Genomic DNA, 20,764 nt, shown 5'->3' on the forward strand with positions numbered 1-20,764 from the left:
AAATGTTTATGATAAAAAGTATCAGGAATTTTCACCAGCTCTCCTAATCAGATCAAAGATAAGCATAGACTCAGAAACACTCCTACCCCCACCTTACTGGTGGTACCAGTGTTATCATTTTGTAATCTATACAAACGGAGACCAATACAAAATGCTCTCGGTGTTAAATAAATCGCATCAGTTTTCATTGGCTGGAGCCTCCTCTTCCCCCAGTAATAAGAGTACATCAGAATAACATGAAGGACGAGTTGGTGAAGTAACACCTTGTTGCAAACTCACCGAATGAATTGTGGGGGTGGGACAGTCCTCAGCCTCCTTCCCCATGCACAACTCCTGGAATACACAGGAATCACTGGAATCACTTTCCTCCTTGTCCGTGCACCAGATACAACCATACTTGGCGTCAACGGCCTTGCAATGGCTGCAGTCCACATGTCCAACAGAGCAGTTATAGAGGGTCACTGATGGAGATAAAACAGAAAATCATAGGAAGCAGACAAGTGTAACAACACATATCAAGGCAAGGAGCTTCTCTCTCACTGAGACACCATTCCAGTATCAGAACGCAGTACACTCACCACACTTTAGGATAAAACAACTTCTTTCAACCTCACATACCATGCACATCATCCACATTGTCAATTCGGTAGGTGTTTCCGGCCTTCACATACACAGTGACAGGAAGTTCCTGCTCTAGGAGAGAGTAGTGGTACTGTGGAAGAGAAAGAGAGACACAAATCAGAAGGCAACTCATAAGAACATAAGCAATGCCTCCGCTGGGTCAGACCTGAGGTCCATCGTGCCCAGCAGTCCGCTCACGCGGCGGCCCAACAGGACCAGGACCTGTGCAGTAATCCTCTATCTATACCCCTCTATCCCCTTTTCCAGCAGGAAATTGTCCAATCCTTTCTTGAACCCCAGTACCGTACTCTGCCCTATTACGTCCTCTGGAAGCGCATTCCAGATGTCCACCACACGTTGGGTAAAGAAGAACTTCCTAGCATTTGTTTTGAATCTGTCCCCTTTCAACTTTTCCGAATGCCCTCTTGTTCTTTTATTTTTTGAAAGTTTGAAGAATCTGTCCCTCTCTACTATCTCTATGCCCTTCATGATCTTGTAAGTCTCTATCATATCCCCTCTAAGTCTCCTCTTCTCCAGGGAAAAAGAGTCCCAGATTCTCCAATCTCTCAGCGTATGAAAGGTTTCCCATACCTTTTATCAGACGTGTCGCTTTCCTCTGAACCCTCTCGAGTAACGCCATACCCTTCTTAAGGTACGGCGACCAATATTGGACGCAGTACTCCAGATGCGGACGCACCATTGCCCGATACAACGGCAGGATAACTTCTTTCGTTCTGGTTGTAATACCCTTCTTGATTATACCTAGCATTCTATTTGCTCTCTTAGCGGCCGCTGCGCACTGTGCCGTCGGCTTCATTGTCATGTCCACCATTACCCCCAAGTCCCTTTCTTGGGTACTCTCATCCAATAACATCCCTCCCATCGTATAGTTGTACCTCGGGTTTCTGCTTCCCACATGTAATACTTTACATTTCTCAACATTGAACTTCATCTGCCATCTCGTCGCCCATTCCCCTAGTTTGTTCAAGTCCCTTTGTAATTCTTCACAGTCCTCTTTAGTCCGAGCTCCACTGAATAGTTTGGTGTTGTCCGCAAATTTTATTATCTCACACTTCGTCCCTGCTTCCAGATCATTTATGAATATATTAAATAGCAGCAGCCCGAGCAACGAGCCCTGCGGGACACCACTCGTGACCCTCCAGTCCAAGAAGTGGCCCTTCACTCCTACCCTCTGTTTCCTACCCACCAACCAGTTTCTGATCCATCTATGTACGTCTCCTTCCACCCCATGGTTCTTCAGTTTCCGGAGTAGACGTTCATGAGGCACCTTGTCAAAGGCTTTTTGGAAATCTAGGTATATGATGTCTAAGGGGTCTCCTCTGTCCATCCGTTTGTTAATTCCTTCGAAGAAGTGCAATAAGTTAGTTAGGCACGATCTCCCCTTGCAGAAACCATGTTGGCTGGTTATCAGAAGTTCTTTTCTTTCAAAATGTTCATCGATGTTTTCTTTTATCAGTGCTTCCACCATTTTCCCTGGAACCGAGGTCAGATTCACTGGTCTGTAGTTTCCCGGGTCACCTCTTGATCCCTTTTTAAAGATGGGCGTAACGTTGGCTATCTTCCAATACTCCGGGATCACGCCTGTTTTCAGGGATAGGTTGCAAATTTGCTGCAGTAGTCCCGCTATTTCCTCCTTTAATTCCTTCAGAACCCTTGGATGGATTCCGTCCGGACCCGGGGATTTGTCAGTTTTTAGTTTTTCTATCTGCCGCGCTCATCTTCAAGGCTCACTTCCATGGATGTTAATTTTTCTGCTTGATTTCCATTGAAGAATTGCTCAGGATCCGGTATGTTGGTTGTGTCTTCGTTTGTAAATACAGATGAAAAGAACATGTTTAAGTCTTTCCGTGACTTCTTTCTCCTCCTTCACCACTCCCTTCCTGTCTCTGTTGCCCAGCGGTCCCACCTCCTCCCTAGCCGGCTGCTTCCCTTTAACATATCTAAAGAACGATTTGAAATTTCGTGCTTCCCTGGCTAGTCTCTCTTCATACTCCCTTTTGGCTTTTCAAACCACACGGTGACATTCTTTTTGATACTTCCTGTGCTCTTTCCAGTTTCCCTCAGTTTTGTCCTTTTTCCATTTCCTGAATGAACTTTTCTTATTGCCTATTGCTTCCTTCACTATTTACTATTTTAGTTATCCACGCCAGGTCTTTTGTTCGACTCTTTTTGCACCCCTTTCTGAATCTGGGGATATTCAGATTTTGCGCCTCACTCACCGTGTCCTTGAAAAAAAAAAAAAAAACAGCCATGTTCTACCGGACTCTAGGATAGATTGTAGTCTCACCTCATGTTCCTCGCAGTATATGAGGAATGAATCGTATGCATCCGACAGCTGCTCTACCTCAGCTCGTAATATCACAGTAGATCCCGCCACCTCCAGCACACATTGATAAGTAAAGCCCTGCTCCTGCATGGAAGAAACAGGCGAGAGAGAGTAATGTGTCACCACCAACATGTACAACCACACACTTAAGTTAACAGAACTCTGAATACTAATAATCCCTTCTCAAACACAGTTGAAAAAGAGCCAGATTAGAAGGGAGGCACAGGACTGCCCCCTAAGTGAGGGTGAAACAAAGGAAATGGCAACTTCTAGCGAACTGGCTGCAATAAGCAAGTCAGCACTTGTGCAAACTGGTGTGCTGCTTTCAGTTACGTCCTTTTCTGCAGCTCATCAGCAGCCTGCTTCCAGACTTACTGCTGCTCCCCCTATACTCCAGTCTTTTCCATTGTGATTTCTGCCGTGTTTGTCACCTCCTCTGCCAGCTTCAGTCCGAATGCTGACGTGCACACTCGTACTTCAGAATGAAGCCGTCACAAGAAGACACAAAAAGAGGTATAACCACCACTCTCCTTCTGCCCGGTAGGTAGGCAGCCCACAGAAAGATTTGGGCCTACCCTCTGAACCAGCTCAGCAGAAATACAGCTTCCCCAAGGACACATACACAGCGGATGTCAGGGCCATGGAATAGACCAGCTGCTCAGTACCCACCTGGAACCAGTGCAGATTCCTTCCAATTAGGTCCAGGTCTCTCTTGATCCCAACAGGAAGCAGCTGAGAACTTTCAATCTTCTCCACCAAGGGGCAAGACTCTGGCCCAGAGGGCTCTCTCTCAGTATCCTTATTGTAAGAGAAAATACCATGACAGCAGCTTTTTCTATACAAATCCCAGATACCCTTTCTAGCCCTACATATGCATACAGTACAGACCAGGGCAGACTGTGATCTAGGCCACTAAAGGTCATAAGCTCCTAACCACCTATCAAAAATTATTTAAATACACGGAAGCTGGGGAGAATGGGTCCCCTACTGTTGTGAGTCTATGGGCACGGCCCTATTGTCTCAATGGTCAGTCCACCCCCGGTACATATGCCTAAGGAAAGGCCAAGAGCTCTCTGTAACCAGGACTCCCATTGGAGACCGATCCTATATACCAGTGGTTCCCAATAGGGGTGCAACCGCCCACCGGTAGGCGCTGAGAAGTTTTATTGGGGCATTTTGTGTCAAAGTCATATTGAGGGGGGCACTGAAGATCAGCCGCTGCCCCCTTGAGCAACTGGCAAATCCAGTGGCCACTGATGGCAGCACTACACCAAAGCTTCTCCTCCGACGCAAGCCACCCAGGCGGAAACAGGAAGTGCGTTAAAGGAGAAACTTTAGGGCAACCACGAAGGACTTGGTGAGAATGTTGCCGCGTCCGGACACCTGAGAAAGAGAAAACTATGAAGAGCACCTGCGAAGGTGAGGGTAAGGGAAGAAGGTGGCCCAATGAGGGGAAAAGGTTGAGTGGTGCTGAAAGGAAGGAGAGGGAGGCGGGGGAAGGGTAAAAGACGCTGAAGGGAAGTGAGGAGGGGAGAGAGAGGGAAGCAGACGCTGAAGGGAAGTATGTACCATATCGTTTACCCAAGGGGGGAGCTATCGAATCTTTCACTGAAAAAGTGGGCTCTGATTCAAAATAAGTTTGGGAACCTATGCTATATACCCTCAGCAGGCGCATCCAGCCCTCCACATAAACCAAGATATCAGGACAAAACAGTTAATTCCAGCACCTAAACAAAGGTGAGATAGGCCCCTACAAATTCCTGGTATTGCCTCCACACTCCAATGGATATATTCTGCAGTCATAAACACAGGCATTGCCGCTCACACATCACACAAGAGACTTACTTGCTGGCTATGGATAATCAATGTCTCTCCCTCGCCACAGGTCTCAGTGTGGACACAACTGTAGTTGAACAGACACCAGTGACACCTCCAAGGGCTGCTTACACAACTGTGACAACTAGCACCACCATATCAGAGGAGAGAGAGAGAGAGAGAGAGAAAGAAAGAAAGAGTCAGCATCACTCTGAAACAGACAGTATACTCAGAACCAATTCTGATGCAGAATTCTTAAGTAAACCAGAAAAACTTTGATCTAGAACATGGACAATAAAATACAAAAATCACAGTACACTAGGCATGTGCTTCTCAACCCAGACCCGAAGGCACTTTCAGGCAATTGGATTTTCAGGATATCCACAATGAATACGCATGAGCTAGATTTGCATACCCAGGAGGCGAAGTGCATGCAAATCTCTCTCTTGCGTATCTATTGCGGACACCCTAAAAACCCGACTGAATGGATGTGACCCGAGGACTGGTTGAGAAGCACTTGCCGTTATTAGGCTCTGGGACTGAGAATAGTGGCCCATCCTGCCTCTGAAGTGCACAGGCACACTACCCTGGGCTTTAATACTGGAAAGGATGGGTTAATATGACACCACTACTATATTAGAACAAAAGATGAGCCATATCAGGTCAGAACAAGGGTGTCTCAAGCCTGCCATCCTATTTCCAACAATGACCAATCCAGATTACTGAGAAGAATCTGGCAGGTCCCAAAGAGTAAATCCTCTCCTTGCTGCTCTCTCTCTCTGGGATTACTCTACCATATCTAATAATTGTTTATAGGCTTTTCCTCCAGGAGCTTTTCTAAATCCAGTCTGTGCTAGACCACATCCTCAGGCCACAAATCCCACAGCTTGATCACACACTGTATGGAAAAAAAAATCCCCCCCCCCTCATTTGTTTTAAACCTGCACTGTACAATTCCAACAAGGGAAACCCATCACTTATCTGTCACACCCTAGTTGTGGCTTTATCAACCTCCACCATATCCGCTCTCAACTCTCCCGTGTCCCATCTGAAAAGCCCTAACCTGTTCAGCCTCTCCTTATAAGGAAGCCACTGCATCCCATTTACTATTTTCAGTATCCTCTATACTCATACCTTTTCTAGTTCCATTATAAAGGCAAAGCCTTGATTACCTGCCTAAAGATACAACAATGCCCTACAAAAAGAAAGGAGAGGACAGCCAAACAGTGACAAAATGCTGAAGGACTGCCTGGTTTCCCTAGAGATGAACTTATTAGAGTACACATTTAAAAACAGCAAACAAGAGAGAGTGTGTCTAACATAGTAAATGATGGCAGATAAAGACCTGAATGGTCCATCCAGTCTGCCCAACCATACATGCTCCATAAATTAATTTAACTTAAATGGTCCTTTTTCTTAGATATTTCTGGGCCAGAAACCCAGAGCCCTGCCCGATAGTGTGCTTAGATTCCATCTACTGAGTCTCCATGAAAGCTCACTCCAGCCCATCTTAACCATCCCAGCCATTGAAGGCCTCCCCAGCCCGTCCTCAACAATGTCCGTATACGGGACACAAACCATGCAAGCCTGCCCAATACTGGCCTTAAAAAAACAACACCTTTAAAATGAATTCAATTCAAGCATATGCAAAGTTTTTATACTTAGAAAATATAAAAATCTGGGTTTATTTTCTAAATTAGAGCTCATTTGAGGCCAAGGTAAGAAGAATCTGTGCTTATCCAGGCTTTTGTAGCACAGGTATTATTATAGTTACATACAAGAATAACCGGGGGATGCACAAAACTTACTGATCATCTAGTGATCGGATTAGATTTCCCGACCCGATGCACAAAACTGTTGTCCCGGGTGATTTTCCCCTCGATCGCCCATTTTCCAATCTGATCCATGCAAATTAGTCAAGCGATTGATGCACTGACATTGGTTGGCTATTTAGCATTGAGTTTTACCGATTGTAAAACTCGATTGCTCTAAACCTGTCAGTAACTGTGTTACCAACTGATCTGCCTGGGTTTTTGGGATTTTTTTGTTTTTCAATTACACAGATATGTATTACACACGCAAAATGTCTGTCCCATATTTAAAAAAATGAAAAAATCTCCGACAGCCCTCCCAACTGACCCCTGACACACACGGGGCCTCCCCCGCCAAACCTAAAACACAGCAGGAGGGATACCCACTCCCTCCTGCCACGATGGACCTTTCCCCATCCCAAAAAAAGGCAGGAAGGATGCCCACTCCCTCCTTCCCTCCTGCCACCGGAGGCCTCCCTGCACCTCCAGGCCCCCCTACCCCATATTTCTTAAAAGTTGGGAGCAGGAGGTACTGAGAACACTCCGACTACAACACAGGCTCCTCCATGGTGCATCATGTGATACATGGGGAGGGGTCTAAGGCCCCGATTGGCTCAGACGCCACAGGCCCTCGATCGCTGTTGGCGAATCGGCCAGTGAATTGATCAACATAACATTTGCAATGCCTCCCGCTGGGTCATAAGCAATGCCTCCGCTGAGGTCCATCGTGCCCAGCAGTCCGCTCACGCGGCAGCCCAACAGGTCCAGGACTTGTGCAGTAATCCTCTATCTATACCCCTCTATCCCCTTTTCCAGCAGGAAATTGTCCAATCCTTTCTTGAACCCCAGTACTGTACTCTGCCCTATTACGTCCTCTGGAAGCACATTCCAGGTGTCCACCACACGTTGGGTAAAGAAGAACTTCCTAGCATTCATTTTGAATCTGTCCCCTTTCAACTTTTCCAAATGCCCTCTTGTTCTTTTATTTTTTGAAAGTTTGAAGAATCCGTCCCTCTCTACTCCCTTAATGATCTTGTAAGTCTCTATCATATCCCCTCTAAGTCTCTTCTCCAGGGAAGAGAGTCCCAGTTTCTCCAATCTCTCAGCGTATGAAAGGTTTTCCATACCTTTTATCAGATGTGTCGCTCTCCTCTGAACCCTCTCGAGTAACGCCATATCCTTCTTAAGGTACGGTGACCAATATTGGACGCAGTACTCCAGATGCGGATGCACCCATCGCCCGATACAACGGCAGGATAACTTCTTTCTTTCTGGTTGTAATACCCTTCTTGATTATACCTAGCATTCTATTTGCTCTCTTAGCGGCCGCTGCGCACTGTGCCGTCGGCTTCACTGTCATGTCCACCATTACCCCCAAGTCCCTTTCTTGGGTACTCCTTTTCAATAACATCCCTCCCATCGTATAGTTGTACCTCAGGTTTCTGCTTCCCACATGTAATACTTTACATTTCTCAACGTTGAACTTCATCTGCCATCTCGTCGCCCATTCCCCTAGTTTGTTCAAGTCCCTTTGAAATTCTTCGCAGTCCTCTTTAGTCCGAGCTCCACTACATAGTTTGGTGTCGTCCACAAATTTTATTATCTCACATTTCGTCCCTGTTTCTAGATCATTTATGACTATATTAAATAGCAGTGGCCCGAGCACCAAGCCCTGCGGGACACCATTCGTGACCCTCCTCCAGTTTGAGTAGTGGCCCTTTACTCCAACTCTCTGTTTCCTGCCCGCCAACCAGTTTCTGATCCATCTATGGACGTCTCCTTCCACCCCATGGTTCTTCAGTTTCCAAAGTAGGCGTTCATGGGCTACCTTGTCAAAGGCTTTTTGGAAATTTAGATATATGATGTCTATGGGGTCTCCTCTGTCCATCCGTTTGTTAATTCCTTCAAAGAAGTGCAATAAGTTCATTAAGCACGATCTCCCCTTGCAAAAACCATGTTGGCTGGTTATCAGAAGTTCGTTTCTTTCAAGATGTTCATTGATGTTTTCTTTTATCAGTGCTTCCACCATTTTCCCTGGAACAGAGGTCAGACTCTCCGGTCTGTAGTTTCCCAGGTCACCTATTGACCCCTTTTTAAAGGTGGGCATAACATTGGCTATCTTCCAATCCTCCGGGATCACACCTGTTTCAGGGATCGATTGTAAATTTGCAACAACGATCCAATCGGTAATACTGACTGACTTTTGTGCATCTAGGCCTAAATCTCTTCTGGCTAAATCAAAGAGTAAACAGAGAAACAGCACTGAAAGGAGGGGGGGAGAGAGTTTCAAGGCAGACAAGGGAAAGGGTGGAGATGTGATATTTTTTTGGTGTTTATCTGACACACACCTTTTTTTATTTTTTTATTTTTTTTAAACATCAAGGTGTTTTATTGATGTTTATTGTTACACACATCAGAAGCCCCAAAGACATGTGAAGGAAATTCATGTCAGAGCTTTGGTTTTTAAATATTAAAATGCTTAACAAAAAAAAAAAACCTTTCAAAACATGCGACAATCTCTGCAACAATATTTGGGCTCTATCCAGGAAGATCTGCAAAGATAAAAGTGACTATGCAAGAAAGCAGAAATGGAAAAAAGGAACTCGGAGGAAAAGGAAAGAGGAAACGGTGCTAGCTATGGAAATGCCAAAAGTGCAGCAGATAACCCAAGTCTCAGGGTACAAAGAGAGCCCAGCTGAGACCCAGCAACAGATCCTGCTAGGAAACAGCACAAAGACATTCCTACAAAGAGCAGCAGACAGAATCCAAGAGTTAACATATTACCACTAATAGATTCAAACAGCAAATACCTAGATGAGAAATGCCTCCTGAGAAAGAAGGCACTGAAACTCTGAAAGAGCAAAACAAGTTCCGCTAAAGCTTAAATTCACAAGCTTACAATACATCATCATCCAAATGGGGACAAATGAATTAATGAATCAGAAAAATGCCTCGGAGCAAAAAAAAAAAAAAAAAAAGGCATAAAACAGATTCCCATCAGCAAAGGTAATCCCGGCAGTCTGTTCCATCAAGAAGGGCCTGCAAGAAAAGCTAGACTGCTCTCCGATACCAAATGTACAATACACACTGTCACCACTGAACATTAACCACAAAGATCACTTGTATAACAAGGTGTATCAAAATGCCCTGGAGTAGAGAGCAGTTAAAATATTTACCAGATATGAAAGCTACCACCGTGAACCATAATCTACCCAAACATGGAAAAAACTACCACTCACACAGTATCCGACAAGAAGTCACAAAAACTGCAGCAGAGCTTCCCTCAATATGGAACGTAACCACATCAGAAACTCCCAGTACCACAACAATGCAGGAATGCACACCCAAGGCCCAGAAATCTCTCAGAACCAGAGCGCACTCTCTACTGGTGCCATAGAAACATAGAAACATAGAAAGGTGACGGCAGAAAAGGGCTACAGCCCATCAAGTCTGCCCACTCTACTGACCCACCCCATTAAGTCTGAGTGCTGCTCGACCCACGTAGGGATCCCACGTGGATGTCCCATTTATTCTTAAAGTCGAGCACGCTTGTGGCCTTGATTACCTGCATCGGAAGTTTGTTCCAGTGATCCACCACTCTTTCTGTGAAGAAATACTTCCTGATGTCACCTCTAAATTTCCCTCCCCTGAGTTTGAGCGGGTGCCCCCTTGTGACCGAGGGTCCCTTGGGAAGGAATATATCGTTTTCTACCTCGACACGACCTGTGACGTACTTAAAAGTCTTAATCATGTCACCCCTTTCCCTGCGCTCCTCTAGAGAGTACAGCTGCAATTTGCCCAGTCTTTCCTCGTATGAGAGACCCTTGAGTCCAGAGACCTTCCTAGTGGCCATTCGCTGGACCGACTCAGCTCGAAGCACATCTTTACGGTAATGTGGCCTCCAGAATTGCACACAGTACTCTAGATGAGGTCTCACCATGGTTCTATACAGTGGCATTATGACTTCAGGTTTGCGGCTGATGAAGCTTCTATTGATACATCCCATCATTTGCCTCGCCTTGGATGAGGCCTTCTCCACTTGTTTGGCAGCCTTCATGTCTGCACTGATGATCACTCCCAAGTCCCATTCCTCTGAAGTCTTAGCTAGTGTTTCTCCATTCAAGGTGTATGTTCTGCATGGATTTCTGCTGCCGAGATGCATGACCTTACACTTTTTAGCGTTGAAGCCCAGCTGCCATGTCGTGGACCATTTTTCCAACTTGATCAGATCCTGCGTCATACCATCCGTGGGATTGCTTCCACCCACTATATTACACAGTTTGGCGGTGTCGGCGAACAGCGCTACTTTACCCTGAAGCCCTCGGGTCAAGTCCCTTATGAATATGTTAAAAAGGGATGGTCCCAGGACTGAGCCCTGCGGCACACCGCTAGTCACCTCCGATGTCTCAGAGAGGGTGCCATTGACCACCACTTTCTGAAGTCTTCCACTCAGCCAATCGTTGACCCACGCCGTTAGTTTCTCACCTAACCCCATCGATTTCATCTTGTTTAATAGTCTACGGTGTGGGACACTGTCAAAAGCTTTTACTGAAATCCAAGTATACTATGTCCAGAGACTCTCCCGAGTCCAGCTTTCCTGTCACCCAATCAAAGAAGCTGATGAGATTGGACTGGCATGACCTGCCCCTAGTGAATCCATGTTGACAGGGATCCCTCAGATTCCCCTCATCCAATATCGTGTCTAATTTCTCTTTAAGTAGAGTTTCCATGAGTTTACACACTATTGATGTGAGACTTACTGGTCTGTAATTTGCAGCCTCCGCTCTGCAACCCTTTTTGTGCAGAGGAACCACGTTGGCAGTTTTCCAGTCCAGGGGGACTCTCCCCGTACTTAGGGAGAGATTGAAGAGTATTGCTAATGGTTCCGCCAAAACATCGCATAGCTCTCTGAGCACTCTTGGGTGCAGATTGTCCGGTCCCATGGCTTTGTTCACCTTGAGTCTTGACAGTTCTTTGTAAACATCAGCTGGTGTGAACTCAAACCATATCAGCAAAACCACCAGAGATCCTGGAATATCTACTACAGTGGCTACTGAGAGAATGGAGGACCTGAACGGGACCTCCAGAGACCAAGAGCTGAATGAGAAAAGCACGTCATGCAGAAATTATGTTACAACACAAGAACCTGCTGTAGACCTGCCACAGATCACATCTATTCATAACCATCTCTATATTTATCAGATTTCATTCAAACTTGTATTCGTAATAAACAGAAAAAAAACCAAAAAACATGAAAATGATAATCTAATTTTTAAAAAAGTATACAGTAAGTTAATACATTTTTTGTCAGAATATGTATGTGAAACATAAAAGCATTCCAACAACAGTCTCATGAAAAACATAGGGCGGGAAGGAGGACTAACACAGCTACCGGCTACCACACCACTTCACTCAAGAGGGAAGAAATTTTTATTTGAATGTTTTTAACAAATAATATACAAGATATTAACATTACTCAGATTTTGTTGCACCACAAAAATGTATTAAGTCACTGCAGAATACATCAGTAAATCATCATTGAAACACGCACCCACAAGTAGGGATACACCAAAAAATAAAAATAAAGCAGTAAAACATTAAATTGAAATACTTATCAAAACACATAAACCTAAAATAGTCAAATACAATTCTTAAACAAAATCTGTGTACATAACCTAAAATCACCTTCCAAGAGCAAAAATAATGATGCATTAAAATTAATGAAGGCTACCTTATAGTACCCATTCCCCTCACCTCCAAGAACAAGACCTAAGAGTCCTTATAATTAAAAATCACTAGCATCAACCAACCTCCCACCATGAAATGAACCATCCACAAGTTCCAAAATAAACACCCATTAAACACCACACAAAGAAATGCCACAGGTGGTGTGGTACAGAAAAGGCTCTGTCCCTAGTTCTCCACATCCTCCTTGCTGATATGGAAAAAGGTAGAATAGGAACTTGCTAGCCAGCTGAAGGTGCCAGAATACATGCACAAGGATAACTGATTTTAGGTAAAGCAAGTAACTACCTCTTAAGGTCCCCAAGATAAAGCACAATATAAAGTCTTGTGCCCTAAGGCAGTATTTCCCACATTGGGCTTGGAGTATTTCCCTTGCCAGATAGGTTTTCAGGAACTCTGCAGTAAATATGTAGAGGTTAATTTGCATACACTGTCTATACTGTATGCAGATCTCTTTCATGTATATTCATTGTGGATATCCTGAAAACCTGACTGGCAAAGGGGGTGAGCAAATAAGGCAAGGCCACCAGGGCCTGGCAAGGGTCCTACTTGGAACTCTAGCAGGATTGGCTCTTCTGCTAGCTAGACTAGGAGTCTGCTTAGGGAGGCAGAACGTGGAAGGGCAGCAGTGCAGAGCCTTAAGTGCCTGGGCCAATCAGAGTCTTAGGCCCCTCCCAGTGCATCCCAGGATGCACTAAGGGGAAAGCCCACTATTTTGAAGAGGTGGGCCTGCCGGCAGGAGGGAATCGGTATAACTCCTGCCGATCTTCAATTTAAAGGTGGGGAGATGGAGGTGTTCTGGGTGGCTGAGGCATCCCTCCTGCTAATTTTTTATTTTTTTGTTAAGTTTCGGTGTATGTGCATGTGTAACACATGTACAACATTTCTGGCCATTAAAAATAAAAACCCTACTCTTCCTGCCCCGAACAGCTGAGTGGCAGGAGGCTCCTTCAGGGCTTCCCCCGCTGCCTCTGTGTATGCGTCAGTTGCTTTCTCCAATGACTGATTGGATGGGATTACGGCAGACCTTCGTGAAACTCATTTGCATGTGAATCTGTTTCAACATCGATCGCTGTTTTCTAATCATACCATTTACCAGCACCACAGCACAGAATTTTAATGGCAATTTTAAAGCATCCGGCCCCAACACATTAATGTTGCTCTCAGCACAGTTCACAGAATTTAAGCATAAGCTTAAGGCCTGCCTCTGACAGGGAAGGGGGAGCATGACTCATCAGTACTTAAATGAATCTGGACTTTAAGACCCTACACAAGGGCTGAGTTTTATCGGGCAGAGGCTGCAGTGGTGGAAGGGGGTAGATATGGGGAAAAGGAGATATACTGACCACTTTGGGGTAGGCAAGGGAAGCAGAGATGGGGTAAGGCCATGAGCTGCCCCGAGGGAGTTGGGGGGAGGGGGTGGCACTAGTTCACCTAATGTGCCAAAAACCCTTGAGCTGACTTCAAGCTCTGCTATATAAGCTGAATGGACAACTGTACTCCTATGCCTCTTCACTATTTCAGTTAACCACATCAATATGAGTACAGTATATACATACCAGTAAGTATAACCTTGACTCCTGACAACACCTCCCTTCAGGTCAGAACATTTTATATGTAAACAGGGTTTATGTGCATAAGTTTACATGCACACACCTTGGGCACTTTTATAAACAGCCATTCCATGTGCTAGAGTTTGTGGCCACAGAAGTCGGGGGAGATCAGAGGCCCCATATATACTTTGGAGGCCACAGTGTCATGAATTGTGCAATGACTCCCCTGGATATCAGAGAGATAAAATGATCCGATTGTTAGACTCCAATCTGACCTATAAGACTACACCCAATGATCCTCTAAAATAAATCAACAATTCAAAACAAACACCTCTAAGCCCTCAGATGTTTCTTTCAAAGCACATACAAGCCACAAGCAGGATCATCAGAGAGCTTTAGAAAGCCCAGCAGTACAAAAATCAGACAACTCTTTCATTAATTGCAAAACCCCACAGGATACTAACCCTACAAAAAAATAATTTTGCTGTAATTTTCTACAGAGCAGTAAGGAATAAGAAACCCAGTCAAAACAAGAAAAGTATAAAGTAGCCTTGTTAGATAAAGAATGTAGAAACCTATCACAAAAAGGTTAAGAAAGTTCTCTAACCCAGTGGTTTTCAACCTTTTATTATTATAATTATTATTGCGACACACCTGACAGACAAAGGCGCATCTGTCTGAACTCCTTTGTCCGCGCGCGATTGTCTGGCACGCTTTAGTCCCGTCACCATATTCATGTGTGTACAGTGAACACTAAAATTTGCAGCTGAATAAAAAACAAGCTCCTAAATATTTCATTCTTGACAAAAAATTTTGTATGAATTTGCCTATCACTCAATTCCATATTAAAAAAACTGTATGTAACATATTAATCCCAGATTTCTGGCTTTGTCATATAAAACACATATATACTCAAATTTTGGTGTCATCTCGGTAATAGCAATACACAATCCATCCATTACTAGAAACTGTGAAGCAGTACAAACTCCTTCAAATACACAACTCAAACTATATAGCAGACAGAACTTGATGGACAGTTATTATTGAGGGTAGTCAGGAAGCAGAAATAAAAGGGCCATTTAAGGGGAATTCAAGAATCTGACTCATGATCGCTGGTCTCCCCAGATTACAGACAAGAAAGATCCAAACAGCCACAAAGTTTTGATTGCTTTGTTGCTCAAGTTAGGATAACTACTGTATAAAAGATAAAATTAAAATTACTTGCCTTTCATTTTCAAGGACCAATCACGTCAAAGAATGATGCTTGTTTGGGCAGTTGTATCCTTAAGCACACAGACGCTCATAACATTGACAGACTCATGAATGCGCGATGTACATGTCATCTATTCTACTTATGAAGGGAAGTTTTTAAAATAAAGTAAAATTATGGAGTCTTTTGTGGCACACCCAGAATCTCTTCAGGACACACCACTGTGCCTTGGCCCACAGTTTGAGAGACACTGGTGTAGACAAACAGCCTGTGCTTTCTCTAATAACCATCTGTATCTTTGCGAACTTGGAATTTTAGCTCTGACAGAAATTAAAAAAAAAAAAAAAAAAAAAAAAAAAAGAGAATGACTGCAGATGGTGGATGATGAAATGCGCATCCATCGCATTGATTAGCAATTCTATTCTATCTACTTTAGTTTCACCACTGTTACAATTACCCATACATAGCTTAAAGAACTTTAAATAACTAACTCTCAATTTTAATTTTATATTGGTTTTGCAATTTTATAATTTCAATTATAACGTACCACAAAAAGCATTTGCTCCATTTAGTGTGCCGGAGCTAAAAAAGTTTGAGACACTGGTCTATACCAAAAAAATTTTTGACACACTTCAAATCTCTTGGGGAGACACCTATTTTTTCCCGATACAAGTTTATTATAAGTTTTGATTAATCGCCTATTCCAAATTCTAAGCGATGTACAGTTAAAAATTACAAAGTCGAGGGAAACAAGCATGACTAACAAAATTATTACTAAACATATTAAAATTTCAATAAGTACATACAAGGTCGAAAAGAAGGAAAGTTAAGAGAAGAAGTACAATTCAATTCAAAAGTAACGATTAAGGTAAATAACACATTGGGAGAGGGGAGAGACATTCATTATAATATAAGGAAGAATTAAAGGCATAGGCAATTCATTTAATCCTTGAATGCATCTTTAAAAAGAAAGCCCTTAAGTTTACTCTTAAATTTATCCAAAACCCTTTCCTCTCTTAAATAAATTGGAAGGGAATTCCAAGCTTGAGGAGCCGTAACCGAGAAGATAGATTGACGCCGTGTATTAATAACTTTTAAAGAAGGGACAACCAGTAAATGTTGATCAGTTGACCGTAGTACTCTTGAAGTAGTGTAAAGAATCAAAACTTTATGAATGAATGCTGGAGTTTTAAATACTATGGACTTAAAAGTAAGCAGACATAATTTATACATGATTCGATGAGCTACACATTGCTTTAACTTGAAGCACACACTGCACCTCAGGCAATCCTAAAATGGAAAAAGGCAGAGTACAAGAAAAGAAAAACTGAGAAGACCAGAAACAAACACACAGGGGGGAGTTAAATCTAAGCCCAAAAATCTAATCTAAATTATAAAATTAGATTGGTATAAAATCTGGACTCACCACTTGCAACATTTCTACAAAGATATCAAACCTGAAGATCTCAAAAGATCTAAAGCATACTCAAGGGAAACTCAGCCTGCTGGAAAGTGCTATCAACTTTGCAAAATGCTGTGACAGACCTTATAATAATGAGGAAGGACAAAGAAGCCTTCATTAGCTTAAGCCCAGGAAGGTATGTGGCCCTGATAAGGTATTAAACAAGATGCTCAAAGTTAAAGAAATCCAGGAAGCAAAATTATTTAACTTAATTCTACTGCAATAGATACCCAAATCTTCCTGTTTTCAGGAGGAGGAAGATTCTGGAAACCCCTGCTCCTAAGCGTAGTCATAGGTGATGGAGGTCCTACTTGCTTGTCTATCAATGGTAAGGGGATGTCTCCTGCATTACCTTTGGAGGGCAGTATAACAAGGCCTCTTCTCTACAGGCCAAAGGTTCACCTGTCTCCCTTTATAGAAATTCAGCAGGAGAGGGGCTACAGGAACCCAGGAGTCTCAAAGAGCCTTGCTAATAGCCAGCTATAAGCCACACAGCTCAGAGATAGCTGTTGCCATAAGTTGGCTATACTTGGCCAAGGAAGGGATTGGTAAATGGGAGAGGAAGTGGTAATGAAAAAGACTCATGAAGCATCTGGAAAGAAAGAGTAACCTGAGAGAAAATCCAAAGAGAAGGTCCCAGGTACAGAAATGCCAAGTCTTATTCAGAAAAGTGCATATAACAGCTATCACAATAAACTAAACCTTAAATTTATAGACTGTGTCTTCTTTATGAGAGTAAAGCTCGACTCGATTTACAAAAATGTAAAAGATAGAAAAGAAAAGCAGATTTACAATTTGGTGAATAACCAGGCAAGTTTATGAAAGATTTGAAGAGTATCTGGGAAGCAAGATAGCTGCGGTGCAGTGAGGACGCTTGCAACTCGTTCTCCTGCCAAAATATTTTTTTTTCATTCCTGTATATCAGGATTACTCTATCTTAATGCCCAAAAGAAGGGGCAGAGCGGCTGTCACAGCCCGGCAACTGGAGCTCACCTTGCAAAGGCAGGAGACAATCGACAGCTTCTTTACATCTTCCCCTCGGGATGAACCAGCTTTGCTGAGTCAGAGGAAAGTCTCAGCGTTTGGGAGCGAGGTTTTGCTCAGCCCTGCAGGACCGGTGCCCCCAGGAAAGAGAATGTTAGGAATGATTAAGAAGGGGATCACAAACAGATCTGAAAAGGTTATCATGCCATTGTACCGGGCCATGGTACACCCCCACCTGGAATACTGCGTCCAACACTGGTCACCGTACATGAAAAAGGACATAGTATTACTCAAAAGGGTCCAGAAAAGAGTGACAAAAATGATTAAGGGACTGAAGGAGTTGCCGTACGAGAGGCTAGAGAAACTGGGCCTCTTCTCCCTTGAAAAGAGGAGACTGAAAGGGGACATGATTGAAACATTCAAGATACTGAAGGGAATTGACTTAATAGAGAAAAAGAGATTGCTCACCCTCTCCAAGGTGAAGAGAACAAGAGGGTACTCGCTGAAGTTAAAAGGGTATGGATTCCGTACAAACGTAAGGAAGTTCTTCACCCAGAGAGTGGTGGAGGTCTGGAACGCACTCCTGGAGGCTGTTATAGGGGAAAGCACCCTTCAGGGATTCAAGAAAAGGTTGGATAAGTTCCTACTGAAACAGAACATACACAGGTAAGGCTAGACTTAAATAGGGCACTGGTCTTTGACCTAAGGACCACCGCGTGAGCGGACTGCTGGGCACAATGGATCACTGGTCTGACCCAGCAGTGGCAAATCTTATGTTCTTATGTTAGTGTTACTTCAACTTGATTACTGTAATTCTTTATATTTGAACTTAACATCAAAACTGATCAAAAAATTGCACTTGCTCCAGAATACTGCAGTTAGATTAATTTTGGTCTAAAAAGATATGAAAAAGTGTTGCATTAGCGTATAAAAATCTTCATTGGTTATCAGCTGAGAGGCGAACTGTTTAAATTGACTTGCATAATTCATCGTATATTACAGACTGACTCTTCAGATAATCTGACTTTGCTTTTTTCTCATTTGCATTATTCTTCTACCAGATTATGTGGTTCTTTATTACTACATTTTCCACAGATTAGCTCAACTCCTCTTTTGCTTACGATTCCATTACAAATATTTATTTCAAAAAATTTATATATCATTTAAGGCCTATACGGTTTACATAAGAGCGTACATTAAACTGGAATAATCTACCTGTTTGCATTAGGAATGATATCAATTATTTAAGGTTTTGTAAAAATTGGAAAACTTTTTTATATGACTTGTTGTAATATTCACATTATGATGATATTTTAAATTATTGATTGCTTTTGTATTTTCCCATAGATTTTACGGCCTCTTTGAATGTAAATCACCTTGTACCTTTTTGGTATAGTGCGATTAATAAATTGTGGATTAGATTAGAAATAAAAAAGGTTTCCAGTGAGCATCTAAAAAGAGATTAGGAGTTAAAATTTCTGGCATTGGACAGCTTGGAATCCAAAGGAACATTTAAAAATGCCGGCATAACGTGTGCCTTTAGGGGAAGGAAATTAAGAAACAAGTGATCCTAAAGATTTAAAATTTACAGGAAAAGAAACTAAATGATGTATTCAGATTCAACTTCTTCAAAACACTGAAAATATAGTACTAGCCAATTTAAGATCATTTTATGCCTGCATAGGAAGCCAGTGCAATTGGATCAACAAAGGTGTGGCTCTGTTTTATAACACCTGAAAATCATACGAGCCGAGACATTCTGTAACGTCTGAAGTTTCATAATTATCTTATTTGAGATGCACAAGTATAGACTATTACAATAATCCATGTGCAGAAGAATTAAATCCCGAGTTAATATTGAAGAATGCTCTTCCAAAAAATAAGGATTTAATAGTACAAAGCTGTTGTAATCTGAAAAAAAACTAAACAAAAAAAAAAAAAAAAAACAACCCAAAACACTGTCTTAATTACTTTATTAATTTGGGACTCAAAAGGTAAGATTAGTGTCTAAAATAAGATTTATCAAGCAGTAAGGAGGAACCCCCAGTTAAAGTTAAAGGAACAGATCTATAAGGGCTGCTCAACCATAACAACTTGGTCTCATCTTTGCTCAATTTCAGGCTATGCAACCTAGACCAAGTCACAGCTTCAGGACAATCAGTCAGTTTAGAAAAAGAGTTTTATTGCAGTTTTGTAAAATGAACAGGTAAAAGCATGTCATCAGCATATGAACAGTGTAAGATAGCCAGATTTTGTAAACTCTCATCAAATGATGTTATATATAAATGTTTGGACAATTTCCTGGAAGAAAAGTCCATAGTCAGTTATTGAAAAAGACATGGGGAGGCCACTGCTTGCCCTGGATCGGTAGCATGGAATATCGCTACTCCTTGGATTTTAGCCAAGTACTAGTGACCTGGATTGGCCACCATGAGAACGGGCTAAGGGTTTGATGGACCATTGGTTTGACCCAGTAAGGCTATTCTTATGTTCTTATGTAATATACGAGGGATCTTCAAAGGGTTCCCACACTTATTTTTTTAAACACTATTTATTAAATACCTCAAAAGGAAATTACATCACTTTTTCACATAATCACCTTGTTTAGTGATACATTTTTCCCTTGATACCAGAAGAATTGGCAATACAGTGGTACCTTGGTTTACGAGCATAATTCGTTCCAGAAGCATGCTCGTAAACCAAAATACTCGTATATCAAAGCAAGTTTCCCCATAGGAAATAATGGAAACTCGCTTTGATACGTTCCACCCCTCCCCCCCGCTCGCAAAGGCCCTGGCACCCCCCCCGCCCGAACAACTTGAACTTACCCCCCCTCCCGGTCTGGCACCGGCACGTAGCCCACAGGATGTGCTAGATGCCGCTAGATCTTCCTGCCTCTGCCGGCCTTGTGCATGCTCAAGGCCTTCTAATTCTCCCTCTCGGCACACCGCCTCTCCCCAATTTCCCCAATCTAGATCAGGGATCTCAAAGTCCCTCCTTGAGGGCCGCAATCCAGTTGGGTTTTCAGGATTCCCCAATGAATATGCATGAGATCTATGTACATGCACTGCTTTTAATGCATATTCATTGGGGAAATCCTGAAAACCCAACTGGATTGCGGCCCTCAAGGAGGGACTTTGAGATCCCTGATCTTGATGGAAGAAAAGCGTATGCTACAGGCAGAGGTACCTCTATTTCAATACACAGTAATTGAGC

At 42.9% G+C, this 20,764-nt stretch overlaps 1 protein-coding gene across 8 annotated transcripts in view; it reads right to left on the bottom strand.

The window, feature by feature from the left end:
• Positions 1-20,764, bottom strand: part of PLXNB3 (plexin B3) — a 119,605-nt gene that overhangs the window by 64,725 nt on the left and 34,116 nt on the right. For all 8 annotated transcript variants that reach the window (XM_033920935.1, XM_033920911.1, XM_033920902.1 and 5 more), the window contains 5 exons: positions 4,814-4,928; positions 3,638-3,766; positions 2,930-3,052; positions 619-712; positions 280-461 (listed from right to left, as the gene is read on the bottom strand). In XM_033920935.1, coding sequence (XP_033776826.1) covers positions 280-461; positions 619-712; positions 2,930-3,052; positions 3,638-3,766; positions 4,814-4,928 — 643 coding nt within the window. The remainder of the gene's footprint in view (positions 1-279; positions 462-618; positions 713-2,929; positions 3,053-3,637; positions 3,767-4,813; positions 4,929-20,764) is intronic.

This window comes from Geotrypetes seraphini, chromosome 1 (assembly GCF_902459505.1).
Source record: "Geotrypetes seraphini chromosome 1, aGeoSer1.1, whole genome shotgun sequence".
Classification (NCBI taxonomy): Eukaryota; Metazoa; Chordata; class Amphibia; order Gymnophiona; family Dermophiidae; genus Geotrypetes; species Geotrypetes seraphini.